At 32.9% G+C, this 19,803-nt stretch overlaps 2 protein-coding genes across 2 annotated transcripts; one reads left to right on the forward strand and one right to left on the reverse strand.

Annotated features, from left to right (window-relative positions):
• Positions 1-2,095: 2,095 nt before the first annotated feature.
• Positions 2,096-11,182, reverse strand: LOC130622862 (uncharacterized). The gene is made up of 12 exons (XM_057438312.1): positions 10,971-11,182; positions 7,439-7,550; positions 6,060-6,153; positions 5,913-5,967; positions 5,601-5,741; positions 5,342-5,419; positions 4,474-4,658; positions 3,946-4,091; positions 3,444-3,582; positions 3,113-3,225; positions 2,647-2,731; positions 2,096-2,423 (listed from the first exon to the last, which is right to left on the reverse strand). Exons 1-12 carry the CDS (start codon positions 11,080-11,082, stop codon positions 2,367-2,369), a joined length of 1,317 nt encoding a protein of 438 aa, XP_057294295.1. The 5' UTR covers positions 11,083-11,182; the 3' UTR covers positions 2,096-2,366.
• Positions 11,183-11,239: 57 nt separating this feature from the next.
• LOC130622867 (derlin-2-like) lies at positions 11,240-15,692 on the forward strand. The gene is made up of 7 exons (XM_057438316.1): positions 11,240-11,399; positions 12,897-12,962; positions 13,417-13,490; positions 13,610-13,703; positions 14,328-14,523; positions 15,228-15,318; positions 15,456-15,692. The coding sequence occupies exons 1-7, from the start codon at positions 11,307-11,309 to the stop codon at positions 15,580-15,582; spliced, it is 741 nt and encodes a 246-aa protein (XP_057294299.1). The 5' UTR covers positions 11,240-11,306; the 3' UTR covers positions 15,583-15,692.
• The last annotated feature ends 4,111 nt before the right edge of the window (positions 15,693-19,803 follow it).

The following is a 19,803-nucleotide window of genomic DNA, read 5'->3' on the forward strand; positions in this document are numbered from 1 at the left end:
CCATTTAAGGTTACCTTATCTCAATGAGTAGATCTGAAATTAATTAAAATTGCGAAAAATATACTAGATTTCGTGCAAATAATTCTTTGCAGAAAACCTTAAAATAGTTTACTTAGAAAAAGTAAAAAAACATTTTCGCGAAATATCTCGACATGGTTTGATTCGCGAAAATTAATTAACTTATCTTAGAAATGTGTTATCATTGCAAGCACGCACCCTCGTAGCCAGGGTTTTTTGTCTTTTTGATATGAGAGAAGATGACGAAAAAATATCCTGGTATCGTTGAGTGATTTTTGACCAATATATGGCCAGATTATGCGAACGCGTCATTTGTTAATTTATGCGACCAAGAATTGCGGAAGTTTAGCGGGCAGAATATATGTTTCAGCAACAGAAAACGTACTAGCATATTGTATTGCCTCATGACTAAAATATACAAGAAAAATTATCTGGGTAACTGCAATAATCGTCCTATAAAAAAAACAAGGAAGTAAAGCGAAGGGGAGACTCTGGATACATGTAGAGAGCTTCAGATATTATAAAAGCTTGCCTTAGACATTCTTATATGTAAAACAGCAGAACCATTAAGAGATTTTTTGAAGTTTTACGAGAACTAAATTTTTGCAAAATTAGCAAGTTCTATTCTTGTTTTAAATACCTCTTTCTAAATAATCTGAATACAAGTATGAGTATAATGTAATTTTCCATAGAAAAGATTGAAAGTGAACAGAAAAATTTCTGAGCATGCATACTTAAAATGTTTACATCATACGAACAAAAAATTCTCTTGTCCATTCTGTTCTGAGCAAAGTAGAATCCAGTTCAACTTTTTCTTTGCGTTGTGTACGAAAAAGACAAGTAGAGAATTATTTAGCCAATCAGGTTATTTCATTTTGTGAAAATTGTGCAAAGTGTGTTTTCTTTCTGTATAAAAATGTGCGCAATATTATAAAGTGGAAATGATAAGTAAAAACTTTTCTGTTCTGTTCCTATCCATTTCATAAAAATTTTCCTAAAGTGGAAAATATATGGCTGTTGAAGTGCCCAATGAAGTGGGCTATAAAAAATACTTCTTGCTAAAAATAAAATTGAAAGACTTGAAACTTACTATAACATGTTTTCGGTTGGTTTGATAAACTGAAGTCAAAAATTTTTCCCACTATCATAATTCCTGAGTTTCTGAATTTGGTCGTCAGGACCCCGATAAACAATTTTCAACAATATATGAACTTTGACAAAGATACATGTTTAAAAAACATAAAAAATATGTCCCATGCTTGATTGGTGCAAATCAGTTTCCTATTTTCTTATATCACAGAAGGCTACTCTGTTTCAATGAAAAAACTCGCCAAATATCAGTTCAAATGGTCCAATTTTATAAAGTACAGCATATTTTTAGGCTATGAGTGGATTGATTTTACCTGACTGCATGAATACGGTTAAGGTATTAAAATTCATAAATTTTTCAGAGAAGCTGATTCCCCCCGTGAACAAAGTACCAAGTGCTAAAATTCATAAAGATAGCTCTTATCATCACGTCTGCAGTAGGTTTTCCGTCACTTACTACGTACTAAGAATATTTACAACAACCTTGTTTTGTAGCTAACTAGCTCTACAAACACTTACTAAAAGACAAGGTTGTTGTTTGTATCATTTCAGCAGTCTACTATTCTTTCTTAATGTACAACGCAGTACCAAGACCGAGTCAGGTTTATTTAATAAATCTAATAAAGTAATCAGAGTGTGCAAGCACGCTAAACGACATTGGCTCTGAACAATCTCACCCAAAATAATACTGGAACTAGCTTTGGCAGACAAGTTACCCTTAAACTTTGTCAGGGTCTGTTGCAAATTACTATGGTGGTACATCAAAAACAAGGAGAATGACTGGAAACGAGGTTGTACATTTTGTTTTGTTTCCCTGTAGCATCGTGAACCGTTGTGATTATTCTGGAGGAGTGCTTAAAAACCTTAACCAGGCTACATTTTGAATTTTAAAAACACTAAGACATTTTTTTTAGAGAAAACTATTTAGAAAGTTTCCGTGCTATATAAATTGCATACGTTACATAAAAACAAACAAAAAAATTACCTGGAAATAAAAAGAAAATTTTTTGAAACCTGCCATTAAAAATTACAAAATAAATGTTCTCATAAATAATTTAATTTCCATAATTCCCTAAATTTCATTTTACGAAAAAAATCTCAGGTTTTCTAAAATATCAAATCGACTAAAAGTACGAAAAGTGAACTTGAATTAACTGGGTTATTTCCAGAATTGCCAGCCGCCAGTGTAATTTACCTTACCATAACTTAAAAGAAGCCTAAAAAATTAAATATTTTTCACTGAAAACATCGTGCAAATGTTACATCAAGTCGTGATCTCCAACGCTTTGTTTCAGATATTCCGTGTAAAGTTTCGCCTAAAGAAAAACAAATGCATAAAGATAACGATGAGCTTTCCATGAGTCCATTGTTGTGGACATATATTATTGTGGTATGAAAAATAGCGGACTAAAATTATTGCGGTTTCTGCTCAAAATTGCAATAATTTGTGCCGCAAAATACAATCTACCATCCAGAACGAATTAATGTCGCAAATTATTGTCAGGCGACAATTTTTGTCCTTCATGTAGCGTTACCTACCTTTTGTGGTTTTACTGAAGTATCGATATAATTCTGTTTTTCTTGTAACACGCGACGGACTTTGCGAGATAATGTTTCTTTTTTACTGAAAAAACGAAATAAACAGTCAAGCAAAACAACAGTCAGTAAGCTAAAGTTGCCTTATAATGGTGGGATAGTATCATTTGGTTGTATTTTTTAAATTAGTACTACAACCGTAGGTTAGATTGTAGTCTGGAAAGCGTCAGGATCCCACTTACTGAAGCCTTGTATAATACACTGGAATCTGAAAAAAGTAGACATCACCAACATCATTACCAACATCCTTGGTACAAAATGTGTCTGCTTGTACCAAATGTTTCATTTACAAAGATTTTTTTTATAAATGTTGATCTGAAATGAATCGCGTGATATGAAGACGCATTCTGATTTGGCAGCATTGACAGAACCCAAAGAAATATGGAATAATCATGAAATGAAAACTCACCCTGAAAATATTTTCACAGATACCAGCAAAAGAAACATGACAACACCCAATGTCGCTCTTGTTTGAAATTGCAACTTGGGTGACAGATCCTTCCAGAAGGTTTCAATAGGATCCTAAATAAAAAGATACAAACACTAGTTGTTGAATCAAAAAAAACTAAGATGTTAAAATTTCCCCAACTTTACCTTAAAATAGTAATTTTGGCGTGAAAAAAATTAGCGAGTAATGACATGTAAAGAGTTCATTTATCATCAAAACTTCAAACACTTAATCAAAGCTGTTTACAAGTTCAAAAGGCAGGAAAAAGCAAATAACAGAGAGCACTACTTACGATAAAAGGTTCCAGTTCGTGAAATTTCAAAACATCTAATTTAAAATAACTAATGGACAAGAAGACACCAACACATGTTGTGAGGATAAGAAGTATGAAACTTATTAGCGTGCTGCGAAGGTTTGCGTTACCTTGCACTCTAAATAAAAAAGCAATCATTATGGAAGTTTTATGGGGATGTTTCGTACTTCTTTAAAAAAACAATTTATAAAAAAAATCCCTGTAATTTTGCTCGACGTCATCAACTGAGCGTTTTCAATGATTCGATGATTGCAAAGAGAAGAAAAATTATCAAACACCAAAACAAATATAAAAAATACGAATGGTACATATAGTTCAGTATTACTTACCTACACACGATTAATCATGTATAACTACTCTACTGTAATTCCAAATTTTAGCGTGTCAAATCAAATCAAAAGAACCTTTTCTCTAACAACTTAGATCGGTCTTTCTAAGATGTTAATTAAACCTTTTTTTAACTAACACAGAGTATATTTACCTATCTTCTTCTAAAATTTGATCAATTTTTTTACTAACAGTGGTGCAATCTTGTTCAAACTTGTTTAACGTGTTTTGTATTGTTTGATTGATTGTTTTGTCAACCTCCTTGCATACACTTTCAATTTGATTTTCGCATCGAGCAGGCTATAAAAATTAAAGTTAAAAAATTAAATCTAAAAAAAGAAGAAATTGTAGCTTTCAAGGAAGGTTCAAGCTGAAAGTTTGCATTGATCATTGTGTGCTTTCTTTAAAAGTCAAAAATAATCAAGAACAGTCTATAATTCACGAAACTTTGTCTTAAAAGTAGCGCGATTTCATTCATTGGTGCATGCATTGTGTAAAAAAAAAAAAAACACGCGAAAATGTGAGTAAGAAAGTAGCTTTTAAAAAAAGAACAATTAAAGACTCGAGAGTTGGGTTACATAATAAAGATTTCAGCTACCATTTTGCTTTAACGAATAGAATACAGTTGAGTCAGGAAAAACATAAAACCTAGCTAAAAGCAAACACACTAAAACATGCTTACTTTATCAGTCAGCGACGGTACGAAAATTGTTGGCATATCAAAACCACACTTATTGAGTCCAGGTCGTTTGCACAGCTCTTGTGTGATTTGCATCAAAACTCGCTGTCGATCACTTTCTGTTCCAGCTGTATCTGCTTTGCTCAAGAAAAATCTTAGTCGATCGCTGTATGATTCATTCAAGTGCTCTAAAAAGACAATATTAATAACTAGGTTATCTCTACTTTTTCAAGGTTTCCTTGCAAAATGTAAAAAAACATGATCAAACACCAAAATTCCAGGACATTTTGATCTTCCAATGAAGTAACTCTCATTCACAAGAATCTGTGGGAAAATGAAACTATGTATGTAAAGTTAAACTAATTATTACTTTGGTAAAAAATGCAACTTAAAAATTATTTCCTCACATATATACACGTATTATTTCTCAAAGCTTTTGTTTTTTGTTGGATATAAATTAAATTATCTATAAGATAATATAAAATAAGAAATTTAAATTAAATAAATCTACATTTTTTTTCAATAAAATGTCCAAAACTGGATGGCCACGATGGAGAAACTTGACAAATCTTTGCACATATGCTCCTCAATACCTGGTGCAAATTGCTTCGCCATATTTTTTGTAGATTTTGTTTATTTAACAAGAGATGTGTTAACGCAAAAAGAACAAGCCAAAAAAATTTTAATCTTTTTTATAAATAAAAAACGAAATATTTCAACTGGTACCTTGTATTTTAACTGGTTATTTTAATCGAAGAAAAGCACACAAAAAAATATGGCCCTTTTATCATAAAGATGCACAGCATATAGACACATGTACTTAGCATCGACTTACACTCGGTATTGAAGATACAATTCTAACAACTCTTACCAACAATGTTTAATGTTCTTTTACACAAAGCTTGACCAATAGGATCAAAGAAAACGAACACTAAATCACATAAACCACCTAAAAAAGAAAACAAGTCCAAAAAAAATCAGAAAAAGAAATAGATGAGAATTTACTTGCAGCAGGAACTTGTTTTTTAAATAAACCTATCAACCTAACTATTACATTTTTATTTAGCAAGGACAGATATCTGAAAATTTTTTAAGATATCAAGTACAAAATACTTTTTTGTAGCACATACCAAGGAATTCGATTGCTTTATTTACATCAAATGGATACGACATATCACCATCCACTAAACCAGGAGTATCGACAAACATGACAAGATTAAACTTCTTCTGTTTTGACGTTGAAATCTCCGTAGTTAAGTAATCGCTTACACCTATTAGAAAAAGTTTAAACAATTTTAGAAGGTTATCATAATTTTTAGCCAAAATTTTGGGTTATTTTATGGGTTACAAAAACACTACATCAGTATTTTCTTGCCAATGCTAAAAACTGATCTGCAACTTAATGTTGGCTTTGAGGGCTGAATCTGCATCACCATACTCACCTTCTACATCTTGAAGAGGCTTCAGGTGTGGAAATAAATGAAATGATGCATTACCCTGAAAATTATTAAGGTTTTTAATGAAATTTTTTAGAAAAAATTCTCAAAAAAAAAACCTTAAAAAATGGTTGCTGTTATTATTGTTATTACCAGCAGAGATTCCCTTTTCTTTCCACTAGTTACTACTGTGAAGCCCTGAGTTTCAATAGCAACACCAGTTTTCTGTATATGCTCTTCAACGTACCTAAAAGAAACAATGAATAAAAAATTATTGGTTAAATATCGATGCATTTATTTTCAGTGTAAAAGTTCAAAAAATTCCTGTACATTATTCTGCGTTTTGCAAAGATTTTTCTTTTCACACTCGTTAGTGTCGTATTGTTGAAAATTTGCCAACTACAAGTTTTCTTAGATGTTCCGCTTTTAATATATTTGCCAACTACGAGTACACTCGTAAGTCCTCTTGTAACAAACTTGCCAACTACGATTATTCTCATACCTGACATTTATGTCATTGTTTTTTTTTGAAACATATAAATGGGAAAATAATGGTTGTCCGTTTTTCCCGAATAAATTTAAAACATGGAAAAGACATACAGTTGCTATTTTGGATTTTGATAGGTCAGGAAATAAAACATATATTCCGAAGAAGCTTATAATAACATAATAAAAGTGCAATGAGGCATATGCAGGATTATCTGGTTTCACTTCTCATTTTGTTTGACGCACAAATTCTACATGACTTCGTTGGTCTGGCTTTCTTTTCTGTTGGCTTCCTTCAAGATAGTGGATTCCCATTTTTGGTTTAGATACTGGATCTGCTGGTGTTTGTTCACCAATTAAAGATTTGATGAGACATTCTCTAAACACAGTAATGTAATCTTTTTTCTTGGTTTTGAGAGTTGTACAAAAGTGCATAGCAAACTTTTTGTACCAGCGAATGGTTTTTCTGAGTGAATCGTAGTAGGACATAAGTAAGCCGATCTGATCGGTCAATTCCAGACATTCCCAAGTTGTAGTCCCATGTTGCTATTCCACACTTGTTCCCAACACTTACAATTTGGACTACATACTTGTTGCTAATTACCAATAGTGCAAACATAATTTTTTCAAAGACTGGAGGTTTACCAGAAACTACAAGATATCTTGTAGCAAAGAGGTCTGTCAGTATTCATATAGGTGCCAACATACAAGAAAACTTAAATGCCAACATACGAGAAAACTTAAATGAGATATGTCGTAGCATGGTGGTCGGCAAAATTCAGTAATTATCCAGCGTCATGCTACAAGTAAATAGTAGGAAAGCCTTTATTCAGAGAGGATTCAGAACATGCCTTGCGTTTGAATTCCACAAAGTATGATATAATTAAACTTTGCAGATGCCCACACTGAGTGGCGCTGGAAAAACTCTTAGCGAAAAAACTCATTTTAAAAACCCATTATAAAAACCTGCAGCAGTGACAAAAGAAATACGGAAAAACATTTGGCAACGAATGGTACAATCGATCAAAAAAAAGATAAAGAATTACCAATTAACAAAAGAGCTCTTTCCAGCTGAATGATTTCCCATTAACATGACTGTAATTTTTTTACGAGGAGCAAGCAAAGGTATTCCTACTGACTCACCAATAGGAATTAATCCTAAAGAAAAAAATTATAAATAGTCAATCTAGATAATCGGGTCTTATTATATCCATTTTCCACAGTACTAAATTTAACAACACTTTTTACAATATATACTTTTTGTGGATGCTATTTTGTGTAGGTTAATTACTGTCATTTTGATGACTTCACTAAACTTTGTGAAAAATGTAAACACTGCTTGAATTTATTTTGAGCAAAGATACACAAATCCATAACATACACATATCCCCGGACACATTTTTCAGGCAAAACAGACTTTTTCTGTTTAGGTAAAGCCTTCCCCCAAACTGTTTTAATTGGTAATTTTAACATTGGACAAACTAGAACAATAACAAAATATATGTTTGTTGTCTCCCACAGCTATTACCCATTATTATTATTGTGCTATGATTTAAAATGCAGGCTGAGTGTTAAGGGTCACGAGAACTATGTTTAAAATGGTGCGTGTAAGATTTAAAAGAGGCGTGCAACTTGTTAAATATCGATGTTTAATGGTCACATTGATGGCTGGATATTTGATTTCTTATTCCAGAATTGCCTAGCCCTGTTTCGAAAGCTAAAATGTTCAAAAAAAATTCACAAAATTATTCTACTTAGGTTTAGGATTAGCAACAAAAAGGTTCCTCACGCTTAGCAAGTTTTGTCCGCGGAAGGGGTGGGTGGACGAGGTAAATTCGTTAAAGAAATTCCTTCTGTGACGAAAATCTGTTCTTCTGAAATTTCTCCTAAACCTTTATCTTTTTTAAAAAAAATTAGTGAATACAGGCCACAAACAAAATATAATTACACCTGTTGATAGATTATTGAAAAACGACAGTGTCTCACAGCCTTCAAGAGTGCAAATGTTTGGTGCTCAGGATTCTGTAGAGTTCTGTACTTAAAAAATATAACTAAGTTTATAGCATTGAGAAACACTATGACATCTGCATCTCATCAAGGCTGAGACAGACTATCATTCTTCAATGTTTATGCCAAATCATAACAACTGAGCTGATATTACAAAATGACATGTGGTGTGCTGTGTCATTGTACGTCCAAGCAGCACAATGTCCACTGGAACAGAAATGCGCCCACAAATTCAAAATGTCAATGGTTCAAGCAAATTTCTTGGTAAAAACCATAGAAATGAAGTTGATTGACAAAAGCCATTGGTTTAAGGAAGAACTTTTGCCTAAATGACTCACTCTTGTGATTAGAGGTGAAAATAGTAAAAAAAAACTGCTAGTGAAGTAGTTGGGGAAGGGGGTGTTATCAGACAAAATTCACCAAGGAGTCTTCAGAAGAAGAGGTGCTTTTAGTTAATTCCGCATTTGGAAAAAAGTCACCAAATTAACAGTATTTTAATTAAAGAGTTATGAAATCAACAGTTTTTAAATTACCACTGCATTTAAATATGGTCATTAAATTGACGCAAAAAAAAATCGCATTAAGTTCATGACTCGTTAATTTCATGGATTAAGGTATCATTAAGTCCAAAAATTTTGGAACTATTGAAGGTAATTTTTAGATGTTTGTGTTAGTGAAAAAAGGAAAAAGGAAAAGAACTGAAAATACAAAACAAAATAAAATAAAACAAAGAAACTTTTTATTTTACGATAACCACAGTTTTTTCTCTTCAAGATAAATGCTTAAGCGGGTCCTCACTTTGATTAGGAAACTTATGATAACGGCTCATTAACTATCTGGCATGTGTTGGATTTATTCTTAAAAGTTTTGTATCAATATCGACCTTTATCCCACTATTGAGGCCATTTGTTACCTCTTTTCCATATCATTTGCATATGAATTGGCAAATGCATTTTCCCACCTGGTATATTTTCATCTTTTACCTGAAAATCAATGACCCCACAATTTATTTATCAAATAGTCTGATAACAAAAGTCTTTATAACATCTGAAGTCATGCTATTGGTGCAGACATGTTGACAACACACATACATTTTAGAGCTCTGTTACCACACATTCTACTTCTGTTCTTATAAGCTCAAGACTTGTACAAGCTTCATTGTCTTTACCAATCATTTCAAGATTATCTTTCAAACATCAAAACGTCCAGACAAGTAAAATCATTAGGAAGAAAATAGAAATTTCTTTCGAAAAAAATAGATTTAAAGGGATGGCATGTTTATGTGAAAACAGTATGGCAGAATCCTTGCCAAGGTGAACGGATGGAGGAAAACAAAGAGGCAACGCACATTTATCCGTCTATCCGTACGCAATCACTTTGAGAATGAAACAAAAAAGATAAGCTTGTTCCTGTGATTGTGGGTCACATTTTGAGAGATTTTTTTACATAGTTCTCTTTAAATTACGTTGGAAGAATTGAAGCGAAAGTTCTTTCCTACAATTCAAGCCATTACCAATCCCATCAGGAGGTCTTTAAATCGCAATTGTTGTAAAAATTTCTGAGGGAAAAGATGATATAATAAAGTGTCTTTAGACCCTGATAGACCCAAGGTACCAATAACTGAAGATGAACCGACAAATGAGGAGATGGTAGAACACAAGGACTTCGATAATGATAATCATTTTTATTAACCAGAGTGACAGTAAAAACAATGATATATAAGTTTTATTTAAAAATATCTGAAAAATTAGATTTTCTTTTTTTCTTCGATCTATTTCGGCCTACAGAGATTTTTGGGTGTTTTTGTATCAAAATATTTTGTCCAAAATTTTTGCACTGATGTATATTGCTTTGGAAAACGTTTTTTGGAGCAACTTTAGAATACCATCGCAGCTTTTTAATTTGTGGCCAACGCTCCAACAATCCAATGACCCAACATAGTCAGGCCAACGTGTTAAAGAACCAACATAGCCAAAGATCCTTAACCCTAACGTTATGTTTAGTGATTTCGTGCTGTATTTTTCCGCTGTAGCTTGGGGATTACCACACGTAGGAGGGGACGGGCTCTAGGAAGTAGTCGTTGGATCGTTGGCTTGTTGGTGGATTTATTCTAGGTAATCTGATAAATTGGTCGTTGGCTCGTTGGTTCTCATTCTTGTGTAGATCAAGTTTTGCGATGGTTTTCGACCACCTCTCACCCTTAAAAAATTTGCGAAAGCCTCTTATAAGCATGAGGAACCTCGTTATCAACCCTTACAAAAAAAATTGTTGCTAAAATACCTTACTTAAAAAATTGTTGTTAAAATATCTTGAGCAATAATTTCATCACAACATAATAATGAAATTAGCCTGAACCTCCCCAAATCAGACAGTGACAAAAGCTTTTTGTCAATCTGTTCAAAAAAGGAGGACTATAATATATGGGGTATATCACAAGCGTTTTGCAACAATACTTGAAAGAAACACTGTCCAACATAAAGATTACTTTACAAAACCAGAGGAGGCCATAATTGAATGTGAAAAAGGAAGGTAATAGATAACATTCACGTGTCATAAACGCGTTTTCTTTACCTTTTTCAGCCTCTGTATAAAGCCGATGACATTCTCTTAGAATTTTTTCGTTGATACTTATTCCGACAGATTCGGTAGAGTTAGCAGAGGTTCGAGTTTTAGCGGACGGCATCCTTGTCAACTTGTAAAATTGTCAAATCAAATCAAACTTGCCCTGTTCTCTCCAACCGTTCTGTTTTTAAATTCGTGTTTCGCTTGTAAAATCACAGCGTGTAAATTGCGGAATAACTGTATATAAAGGTACATATTAATAAAATCATTGTTCCGTTTATTATTACCAACTGCGCACCGAAGACGTGTTTCCGTTTACTTGTGCCGAAAAACAAAACAAACAAGATGGCGTACCAAACTTTTCAGCAGGAGTATTTTCAAATACCCGTGGTCACTAGAATATATACAACAGCATGTTTTTTTACGACGTCAGCTGTGGTAATACTTGATTGAGTTTTTTTAATACTTCAATAATATTATTTCCAACTAGTTGGACCAGTTTGCCTCTTACTTCACTCTAAAACAACTAGCTAGCTATAAATCTCAAAAATACTCAAATAACACTATTATAAAAGAAAATATATATCTTTTTAATTGATTTGCATTTATTAGAGAGTACTAAGATTAAATCAACAAGGTTAAACAGGTTGCTGGCATGTAAATCTAATCGCTATCTTAATTAGCTAGAGCTCTCACGTCCAGGGTTCAAACATTAAATACGAGAGTGCCGATAAGCAGCATACGCCGTAAAAAGTGCAGGCGTTTTTGGGCAAGTTCGGCATTTTGAAAAAAAATCAAGTATTTGCCCGAAAAACCCTGAATAGACCCAAATATGCCTGAAAAAGAAAAAAGAAACAGACACTAATGATTCAAAGACTCTGTGGATAGATAGCTAGATAGATAGATTGATGTGCATATTTTACATGGCTAGCCTTACAAATATCGAGGGATATACCCTGTCTATTATTTCCAGGAGGGGCCATGGCTTAGATGGAGAATCCTAGAGTATTTAATGCTCATTTTGAGCTACGCAGACCCAATTAGGTATTTCAGGAATGTTCCAGGCGAGTTCGTGAAAGTGTGAGCAGTTTCGGACAACAACTGCCAATTTAATTTGAAAAGTCTTTGTGATCAGAAAATGTTTTGCGATTGACGTCTCAGAAAAGTTGTAAATTGCAAAACTTATTTTTGCGAATCAGTCTTCATTGGATTTCAGTATTTCGAAGATTTTTTTCTTTATATAGATGAGTTACAGTGTGACGTAATGTTTTGATCTTGCATCAAGATCAGTGAGCATGCACACCTATGTGCACAGGCAAGAAATGTTAAAAACAAAAACTGACACTAAAATTTGTAAAGTCTGCTCTTAAAAAGATGGATAATAGTTGAGAAAAAACAATTCCAATGCATTTTCAACCTTATATTTCTAAAGATCTATGAATTAGCATAAATAGTAAGTTTGGCCTATGTGGTTCTTTCTTGCCTGTCAGGATGTGCGCGCATACAGAATTTTGTAAACATTTGCAACTCATCCAGACCAATCTGTTGGCCAAATTCTTTAGTTTTTCAGAATTTAATTTTGCGATTCGCTAGCCTCAAGTGTGTGTTGTAGAATTAAATTTTGCGATGTTGCTCCAAAATTGCAAAATTTATGGCCACTATATACTAACTAAATAATTTTTCGATTTTACCTAAACTAAATCCCATACAACGACTTAGTAAAAATCCTGATGAATGGGATAAGTACTATTTTTATGCAATATATCTCACCTAATTATGCTTTTCACATTGTTTTTGCTGCCTAGCATTGTTCCGTTGCATAGTCACAACAATTTTATTAGCTAAAAACAATCTATTAAACTTCCTTTTTTATTTTTTGGTATTTTCTCATGTATTTCGTTCAATATCTAAATAGTAAATTTCTTTACTTTGTAGCAATTGGATTTGGTGACACCATTTCAGCTTTACTTCAATCCAGAATTGATATTTAGACAATACCAAGTAGGTATTTTTATCCTTTATGAGCAATTCATGTTGACAAAAAGCTCACATTTTTACTGCATTGCCTTATGAACACAGTCAGCCTATAGTGACTAAATAGTGCCTATAGTGACTAAATAAATGATAGGAAAAAGACAAACAAGACTTTTTTAAAAAGGTGTGTTTTAAATACCGTGTACCTATTATAAATTATCTCTTTCTATTAGTTGAACAGGTATAACTGATCTAAGGAACATATGGCAAGAATATCCTATAAATATTATATACTTAAAAACAACTTTTTGTATAATGCATATGCTATGTTTCTTTTGGAAAACTTTTTGGAGAATAAATTGTCAAATGTCAATAATGGGTTAAAATTTAAAAGCAATTTCCCTGATTTTTCAATGTTACCTAATATAACTATACATATATTTTATGTTTGCTGAGAACTTTCCTTTTATTTTATTTTTAGGTATGGCGTCTTGTAACGAATTTCTTATTTTTTGGAACATTTGGTTTTAATTTTTTATTTAATATGATTTTTACGTATCTTTTCAATATTTTCTTTTTGAAAGTTTAGTGTTTAATCTATTATCTCTTGTCAGTCAGCATCAGTATTTTTGTTATTTTGAAGTCATGTATGTTTCTCCTTGATTTGAGTTCAGGTATCGATATTGTAGAATGCTGGAGGAAGGATCATTTCGAGGAAGAACTCTGGATTTTGTGTTAATGTTTTTGTTTGGTGGTTTCTTAATGACAGTATCTTTTCATCACATTAAATATTTTAAATGAAAATATTTCACCAAAAAAAAAATAATTGTTATTTAAGGATGCTGTAATGGTTCACACACAAATTCAGTATTTTCATTATCATTATTAAGTTCTAGTTTTTTTTTAAAAAAAAATTATTTATTAGATATGAAAGCAAATTAAATTGTTTATAAGATAATATAAATATAAAATTATTTTTTTTTATATTTTTGTACAGTATCCTTAAAAAGATTGATTTAAACTCCAAGCGGGACTTTAGGTTAAGGTGCTTTAGAGAAAAGTAAAAAATATAAATATTTCAGAAAAAGACTTTTTTCTTTCACGTTATTAAACCTTAGCAAGTATACTAAAAACGTCATGCGCTATGTACAGTTTTTTACGTACAGTTTTATTGTTCACTCTTATAAACAAAACAAAGAGTGTAAGTTATTATGGAAGTTCAAACGTAACAAAATTTGGAATATTAAAATTTAGAAAGTAAAAAATTGAAAAATCCAAAAATTTTGTCAAGAATAAAATAGGCGTCTTAGCAGATAAATTTTCGGCAGCCTTTTTGATGAAATTTTATCCTGTCGAAATTTTTCCATTTTTCCTCCTTAACAGTTGTTTCAGATTATAGCTATTTTCGTCAATCTAGTGTTTTTAGGTCAGGCTTTTACGATTATGTTAGTTTACATCTGGAGTCGTAGAAATCCTTACGTGCGGATGAATTTCTTTGGTTTGATGAACTTTCAAGCTCCGTATCTACCTTGGGTGCTTCTTGGTTTTTCACTGCTTCTTGGAAATTCAGTTGTTGTAGATTTAATGGGTAAAATTTTAATTTATTTAAGGGTGACATGCGATTACACATAGATACTTTTTAAACTATAGTTTATAATAATTCCACCTTTTAGCACAATTATTAAGGCTACTAACACAGAGTGGGGTTTTTAAAAGAAAACGCTGGAAATAGGGGAGCGAATTATATTATATTTTGGCATTGGTGTTTTTATTTCTGTATGTATAAACTGTAACGATCTACCTCAATATTTTGATTTTTGATAATGGTCGTAAAAACATGATATATATTCCTATTACTGTGGAAAGTTTATCATTTCTTGAACATGATATCATGTTCAAGAAATGATAAACTTTCCACAGTAATATGAATACTGAACAGACAAACCGAAATAATATTTTCAATAATATATATTCCTCTCACGAATTTCTTTGTGGGTTTAAAAGGTACAATTCATAACAGTGACGCGCTTATCAAAAGTCAAAAAATAATTATAAAAAGTTTAATTGGACGTAAAAGTTCACAATGTTAGTGATGAATTGTTAAATCTGCGAAATTATTTTTTACTTGACGTGAAAATAATTTCGTGAATTCTGAAATTATATAACTCTTTCATACTTAAACAAATTCTTAGTGAAGCAAAAAATGAATCTGTTGCGTTGTTCTACTTTGACATGAATTGCAACACCAAGTAGAGTGAGGATACAACAGACTGTATTTTTTTTTTAATTTAGGCATCGCCGTTGGTCACGTGTACTACTTTTTAGAAGACGTGTTTCCACAGCAACCAGGTGGATTTCGATTGTTGGCTGTACCAGAATCTATGTAAGCATATTGCTAAATTTACAAAGTTTTTGTAAAAAATGCGATAATGAGTTTTAATCCTTATTGGGAAGATTAGAAACAAAGCTCAAGTACTTTTTAATTCCATCAGTTGTAACAACTTCTCGTATTTGTTTTAGTAAGCGTATATTTGAAAGACCAGATGTAGACTATCAACCCATGCCAGAAGCTGAGCGACCAGGCGGATTTAATTTTGGTGGTGAGCCTGCAGCCGGTCAGGCTGACGACGAAAATGAAGACAGATAAAGTATAGACAGACTAATCAACCCGTAAATTTTGATGTTTTAAGGTGTTTTCTAATATTGTCGCTGTAAAATAATAATAATAATTATTTAAAAGATTTATATACTTATGAATGTTGTTGTTAGTGTCTCGTTTACTTGCGCCTTGTCTACCTGCACCTCGTTTTTTTCTCTTTTTTAATTATACATATAGTTTTGCTTGTATCCTTGCTTAAAGTGATTATTGACAACATGACAATTATTGACTTCAAGTCCACATTGATTTAAAAAGTTGCATTTTCTAGTGGAAACACCTAAAAGATTGCTAATAAGGCTCTCAGTAAGGAAAAAAAAGCGATGCACTACGACAATATAAAAATTAGATCCAATTATCGACTGCACATTTTGAAGTTTAAAATTCCAGACGATATGGTTCCATAATAGCTATGACATTACCTAACAAATAGTTTTTTACTTTGAGGATACTGTAAGGTCTTTAGGTAAGGTCTTTATGGTTGTTATAATTGCGAAATTTCCTAAGAAGTCTTTATTTTTATGGAATTAAAAAGACACTGTCGAAAATTAAAATAAATGCAGTTTATTATGGCATAAAAATTTCACGCAATTACGAAGATATGTAAAAACACAAAGTCGGTTCCAGTGCCGTAAGTCCTGCCAACGTTGTTATCAAATTAATGGTCTTTTGTTCAGCACAGTGTCGCCTAGAATATGCTACCACATAAAATGCGTTGTTGATTTTTTAGGAGTCTTATAAGCGCTCCTTTTTATTCCCTTATTAATGGTAATAATTTTCGCTAGTACTAATTAAGTAAGTCTTTAGCTAAGTAAGACTTTAGCAAGTTCGGAATCAAAAAAAGTAAAAGAACTTTTAGTTAACATTCACTACCTATGTTCTATTTTTTTTAAAAATTTTTAAATGTCAAAAAAATAAATATGTTGCGTGATTCTCCATTGGTACTAGTTACGTCATCATCATCACATACTGCAGCTGTGTCATCGTCACCACTCCCATTCTGATTCATCATCTACCCTCTATCGATATCAATCGAGCTGTCGTGGAAACAAGAAAGCGAAGATTAGTGTTTTTATACGTACCGTATTTCCTCTAAAGAACGCGCGGCGTTCTTTACAAAATGCAATTTTTAGGTGCGGCGTTCTTCAGAGGGCGGCGTTCTTTGGAGGGCGGCGTTTATTACAAAACCATGAGTGAGACAAAAAGCAGAAGTTGACGTTAAGTATTTTCTTTAAGATTAAATATAGATAACAAAAGAATTAAACTATGAAAAGTCTATTAAACAATGTCAATGTCAATGTCGCTATCTCCGTCCGAGTCTTCGTCGATAACATGAAAGGACTCATAGCTTTCATTTACATCACAATCGTAAATTTCAAATGGGTTGTCAGAAGATTGGTCTTCTTCCAATGCCTCAGTTGCTTTTTTCATTAAGGTAGCACCAGATGAACAGGACGATCCTTCTTTAAAACAATGGATTTGTCCATCCTCTGATCCATCAAGAGCTAAATTTAAACCACACGACTTGAAAGATTTGATAATCGTTTCCGTGCTCAAGCCATTCCATGCGTCTAAAACCCATTGCACTAGCTTTCGTCGCGATGGAGGTTTCTGGTTTCCTCCTTTTGTGAACTGTTGAACACCTTCAACCATCCATTCGTTATAAAGATCGATCATCCGACTCTTAAATGGTTTATTCCATGAGACATCTGGTGCCTGTATATATTTAGTGCAGCCACTGGGAATTATGACATTCTCAATTCTACCTTTTGACAATTCTTGTTTCACGGAATCCATCATGTGGCATTCAAATGAATCCCAAGCTAACAAGCGTCGATTAAAGGAAAACTTTCCTAAAACTGTATGCACATAGTGTAAGGTGAGTTCCTCGTTCATCCATGCATTTTTTGAGGACACAACTACGCATTTATTTTTGAATTCAGTATTTAGTTCTTTGCATTCGCGTTTTGCACCACCAAAAACAATAAATGGTTTAAATTTACTTCCGTCTGCCTTTGCTGTCAAGCATACAGAAATTCTGACCATTTCATGACCAGTCGATTTAAACATAATTTCTCGTTCGCCACGCTGTGACACCGTTGTAGGTGCTGTCATATCCGCCCAAACAGCAGTCTCGTCCATTGCAAGAATCGAACCGGCGTTGAATTGGTATTTCTTTGACATTCGGCGGACATGTACTACATACTGCACCAACCTGTCCACAAGATACGCTGGATCCTTTTGAACTGTTGTCGTTCTACGACGTAATGAAAGACAATTTCGTTTCATGAACTTTTCCAACCAACCTCGACTAGCCTGGAAACTATTTTTTACAACAGTGTCCTCTCCAGCTTTTTCATCGTGCATTGCTTTTGCTTTTCTCATTATCAGTTTTCTCGAAACACGCAAAGAATTAGCTCTCCTATCATGTATCCATTCGAGCAGATCTTCTTGTAAATCAAGATTCTTGATTTTGCAACCTCCTCTTTCTAGTTTGAATCTTTTCGCTGCTCCTTGTTTCAACTTCTCCACATTAGCTCTCCATTCTCTTACTCTTTTTTCATCGACACCGTACTTTCTTCCTGCTTCGCGATTTGATGTACTAATTGCGTGATCAACAACTGTTGTCTTAAATTCAAAGGTAAAGCTTCTTCTTTTTTCCCCTTTATGGGATATTAACTGCTTCTCCTCGTTGTGCGACATTTTTCTAATGAACTTTCACTTACAAACATAAAAGTGTGTAAGGTTGATATATACAGATTGGGAGCAATTATCTTGTAGTATTGTTTACTGGTGTCAACTTTTTCTTTAAACACTATTAACAATCCAAGGGAGTGTTATTTTCGACGAGATCAAAAGCGCGGAAAATGATTTTGAATAGAATTTTTTCTCTATAAGAAAAAGTTCTATTTTTATCAATCGTTGATTGCACGCTCACACGAAATATATGATAGCTACACGTGGAAGTCAGAGATTTGAGAAGAACATGGCTCGAGTGATTCCTAAAACATTTGAAATGTATTTCATCATTAAATTCTCTACAAATATTCGCGGACATCATGTTTATAAAAATATATGGACACCCATTATAGGAGAATCTTTGGTTTGCAAAGAAGACAAGAGAGTAGAGGCTCAAGAACTGGACAAGAATGCAATTGGAACGTACAAACTCATGGACGGCAACGAAACCTTAGTGGGACATTTGCCAATAGAGTTGTCAAAGCTGATATCGTTTTTTATTGAAATTGGAGATAATCATGTAAATGCGACAGTTACTGGGAAACGAAAACGAGAGATTGGTTTGAGTGTACCTGCAAAGTTCATTTGTTTTACATCCAGCAAAAGTTATGCTAAAATTCTTCACGGTGAACTGTTAAAGCGTAAAACTAAATATTCGTATTTGTCATTAGATGTAGAAGAATTTTGTGAAAGAAAACAGATCAAATTCATATAAATACCAACTTTTTTTACTTTCCCTATTAAAATGGTTTTTTTCTAAAAAACGCCGCATCTAAGGTGCGGCGTTCTTTGGAGGGCGGCGTTCTTTGGAGGGCGGCATTCTTTAGAGGGAGGCGTTTATTACAAATTTTCATATAGAAGTGCGGCGTTCTTTGGAGGGCGGCGTTCTTTAGAGGGCGGCGTTCTTTAGAGGAAATACGGTCAGTATTATTATATATCGATAAATTGGTCTAGTCGTGGAAATTTATTAGACGAGTTATAAGCACAAAGAGGATGAGTTATTGGAATGTTCTTATGAAAAAGATAATGGATTATTTTCTATTAACATATTCAAGCCAGTTTCTCTTGCTGAAGATGTAATGAAATGCAACCTATGGAGATAAGCCTAATCACAAAGATTTTTTTGGGGCAAAATTCACAGTCAAAATTCGTGGGAGGTATTACAAAATAAAACCCTCTCGCTCAAGATGGACTTGAAGTACCCCAAGCTCGTCACCAGGGGACGAATTTGGAAGTACTCTGCGAGATAACGATGGTTGGGGCATCACATTATTTATCTTCTTCTAGTTCGATACGAATCATAAAGGAGCTGCATATTGTAAGTAGGTAAGTAAGTTATATTTGCCATCATTATAAAATCGTTAAAAATATTTACAGAGAAAAAGAAATTGAAAACAAATAAATAAAATAATAAACTATATATAATATTAAAATGTATCATAAAAAATATAAAATAAAATTAAATGCAATTTT

The sequence above is a fragment of the Hydractinia symbiolongicarpus genome, chromosome 13 (assembly GCF_029227915.1).
Source record: "Hydractinia symbiolongicarpus strain clone_291-10 chromosome 13, HSymV2.1, whole genome shotgun sequence".
In the NCBI taxonomy this organism is placed as follows: Eukaryota; Metazoa; Cnidaria; class Hydrozoa; order Anthoathecata; family Hydractiniidae; genus Hydractinia; species Hydractinia symbiolongicarpus.

Bases quoted from the DNA above. Each gene is read 5' to 3' on its own strand.
- LOC130622862 (XM_057438312.1), bottom strand. From the start codon at position 11,082: ATGCCGTCCGCTAAAACTCGAACCTCTGCTAACTCTACCGAATCTGTC. The intron at 4,659-5,341 runs GTAAGAGTTGTT...TTGTCTTTTTAG, and splicing joins AAGAACATTAAACATTGTTG to AGCACTTGAATGAATCATAC. The intron at 2,424-2,646 runs GTAGGTAACGCT...GTTTTTCTTTAG, and splicing joins CTTCAGTAAAACCACAAAAG to GCGAAACTTTACACGGAATA.
- LOC130622867 (XM_057438316.1), top strand. From the start codon at position 11,307: ATGGCGTACCAAACTTTTCAGCAGGAGTATTTTCAAATACCCGTGGTC. The intron at 11,400-12,896 runs GTAATACTTGAT...TTTACTTTGTAG, and splicing joins TTTTTACGACGTCAGCTGTG to CAATTGGATTTGGTGACACC. The intron at 12,963-13,416 runs GTAGGTATTTTT...TTTTATTTTTAG, and splicing joins TGATATTTAGACAATACCAA to GTATGGCGTCTTGTAACGAA.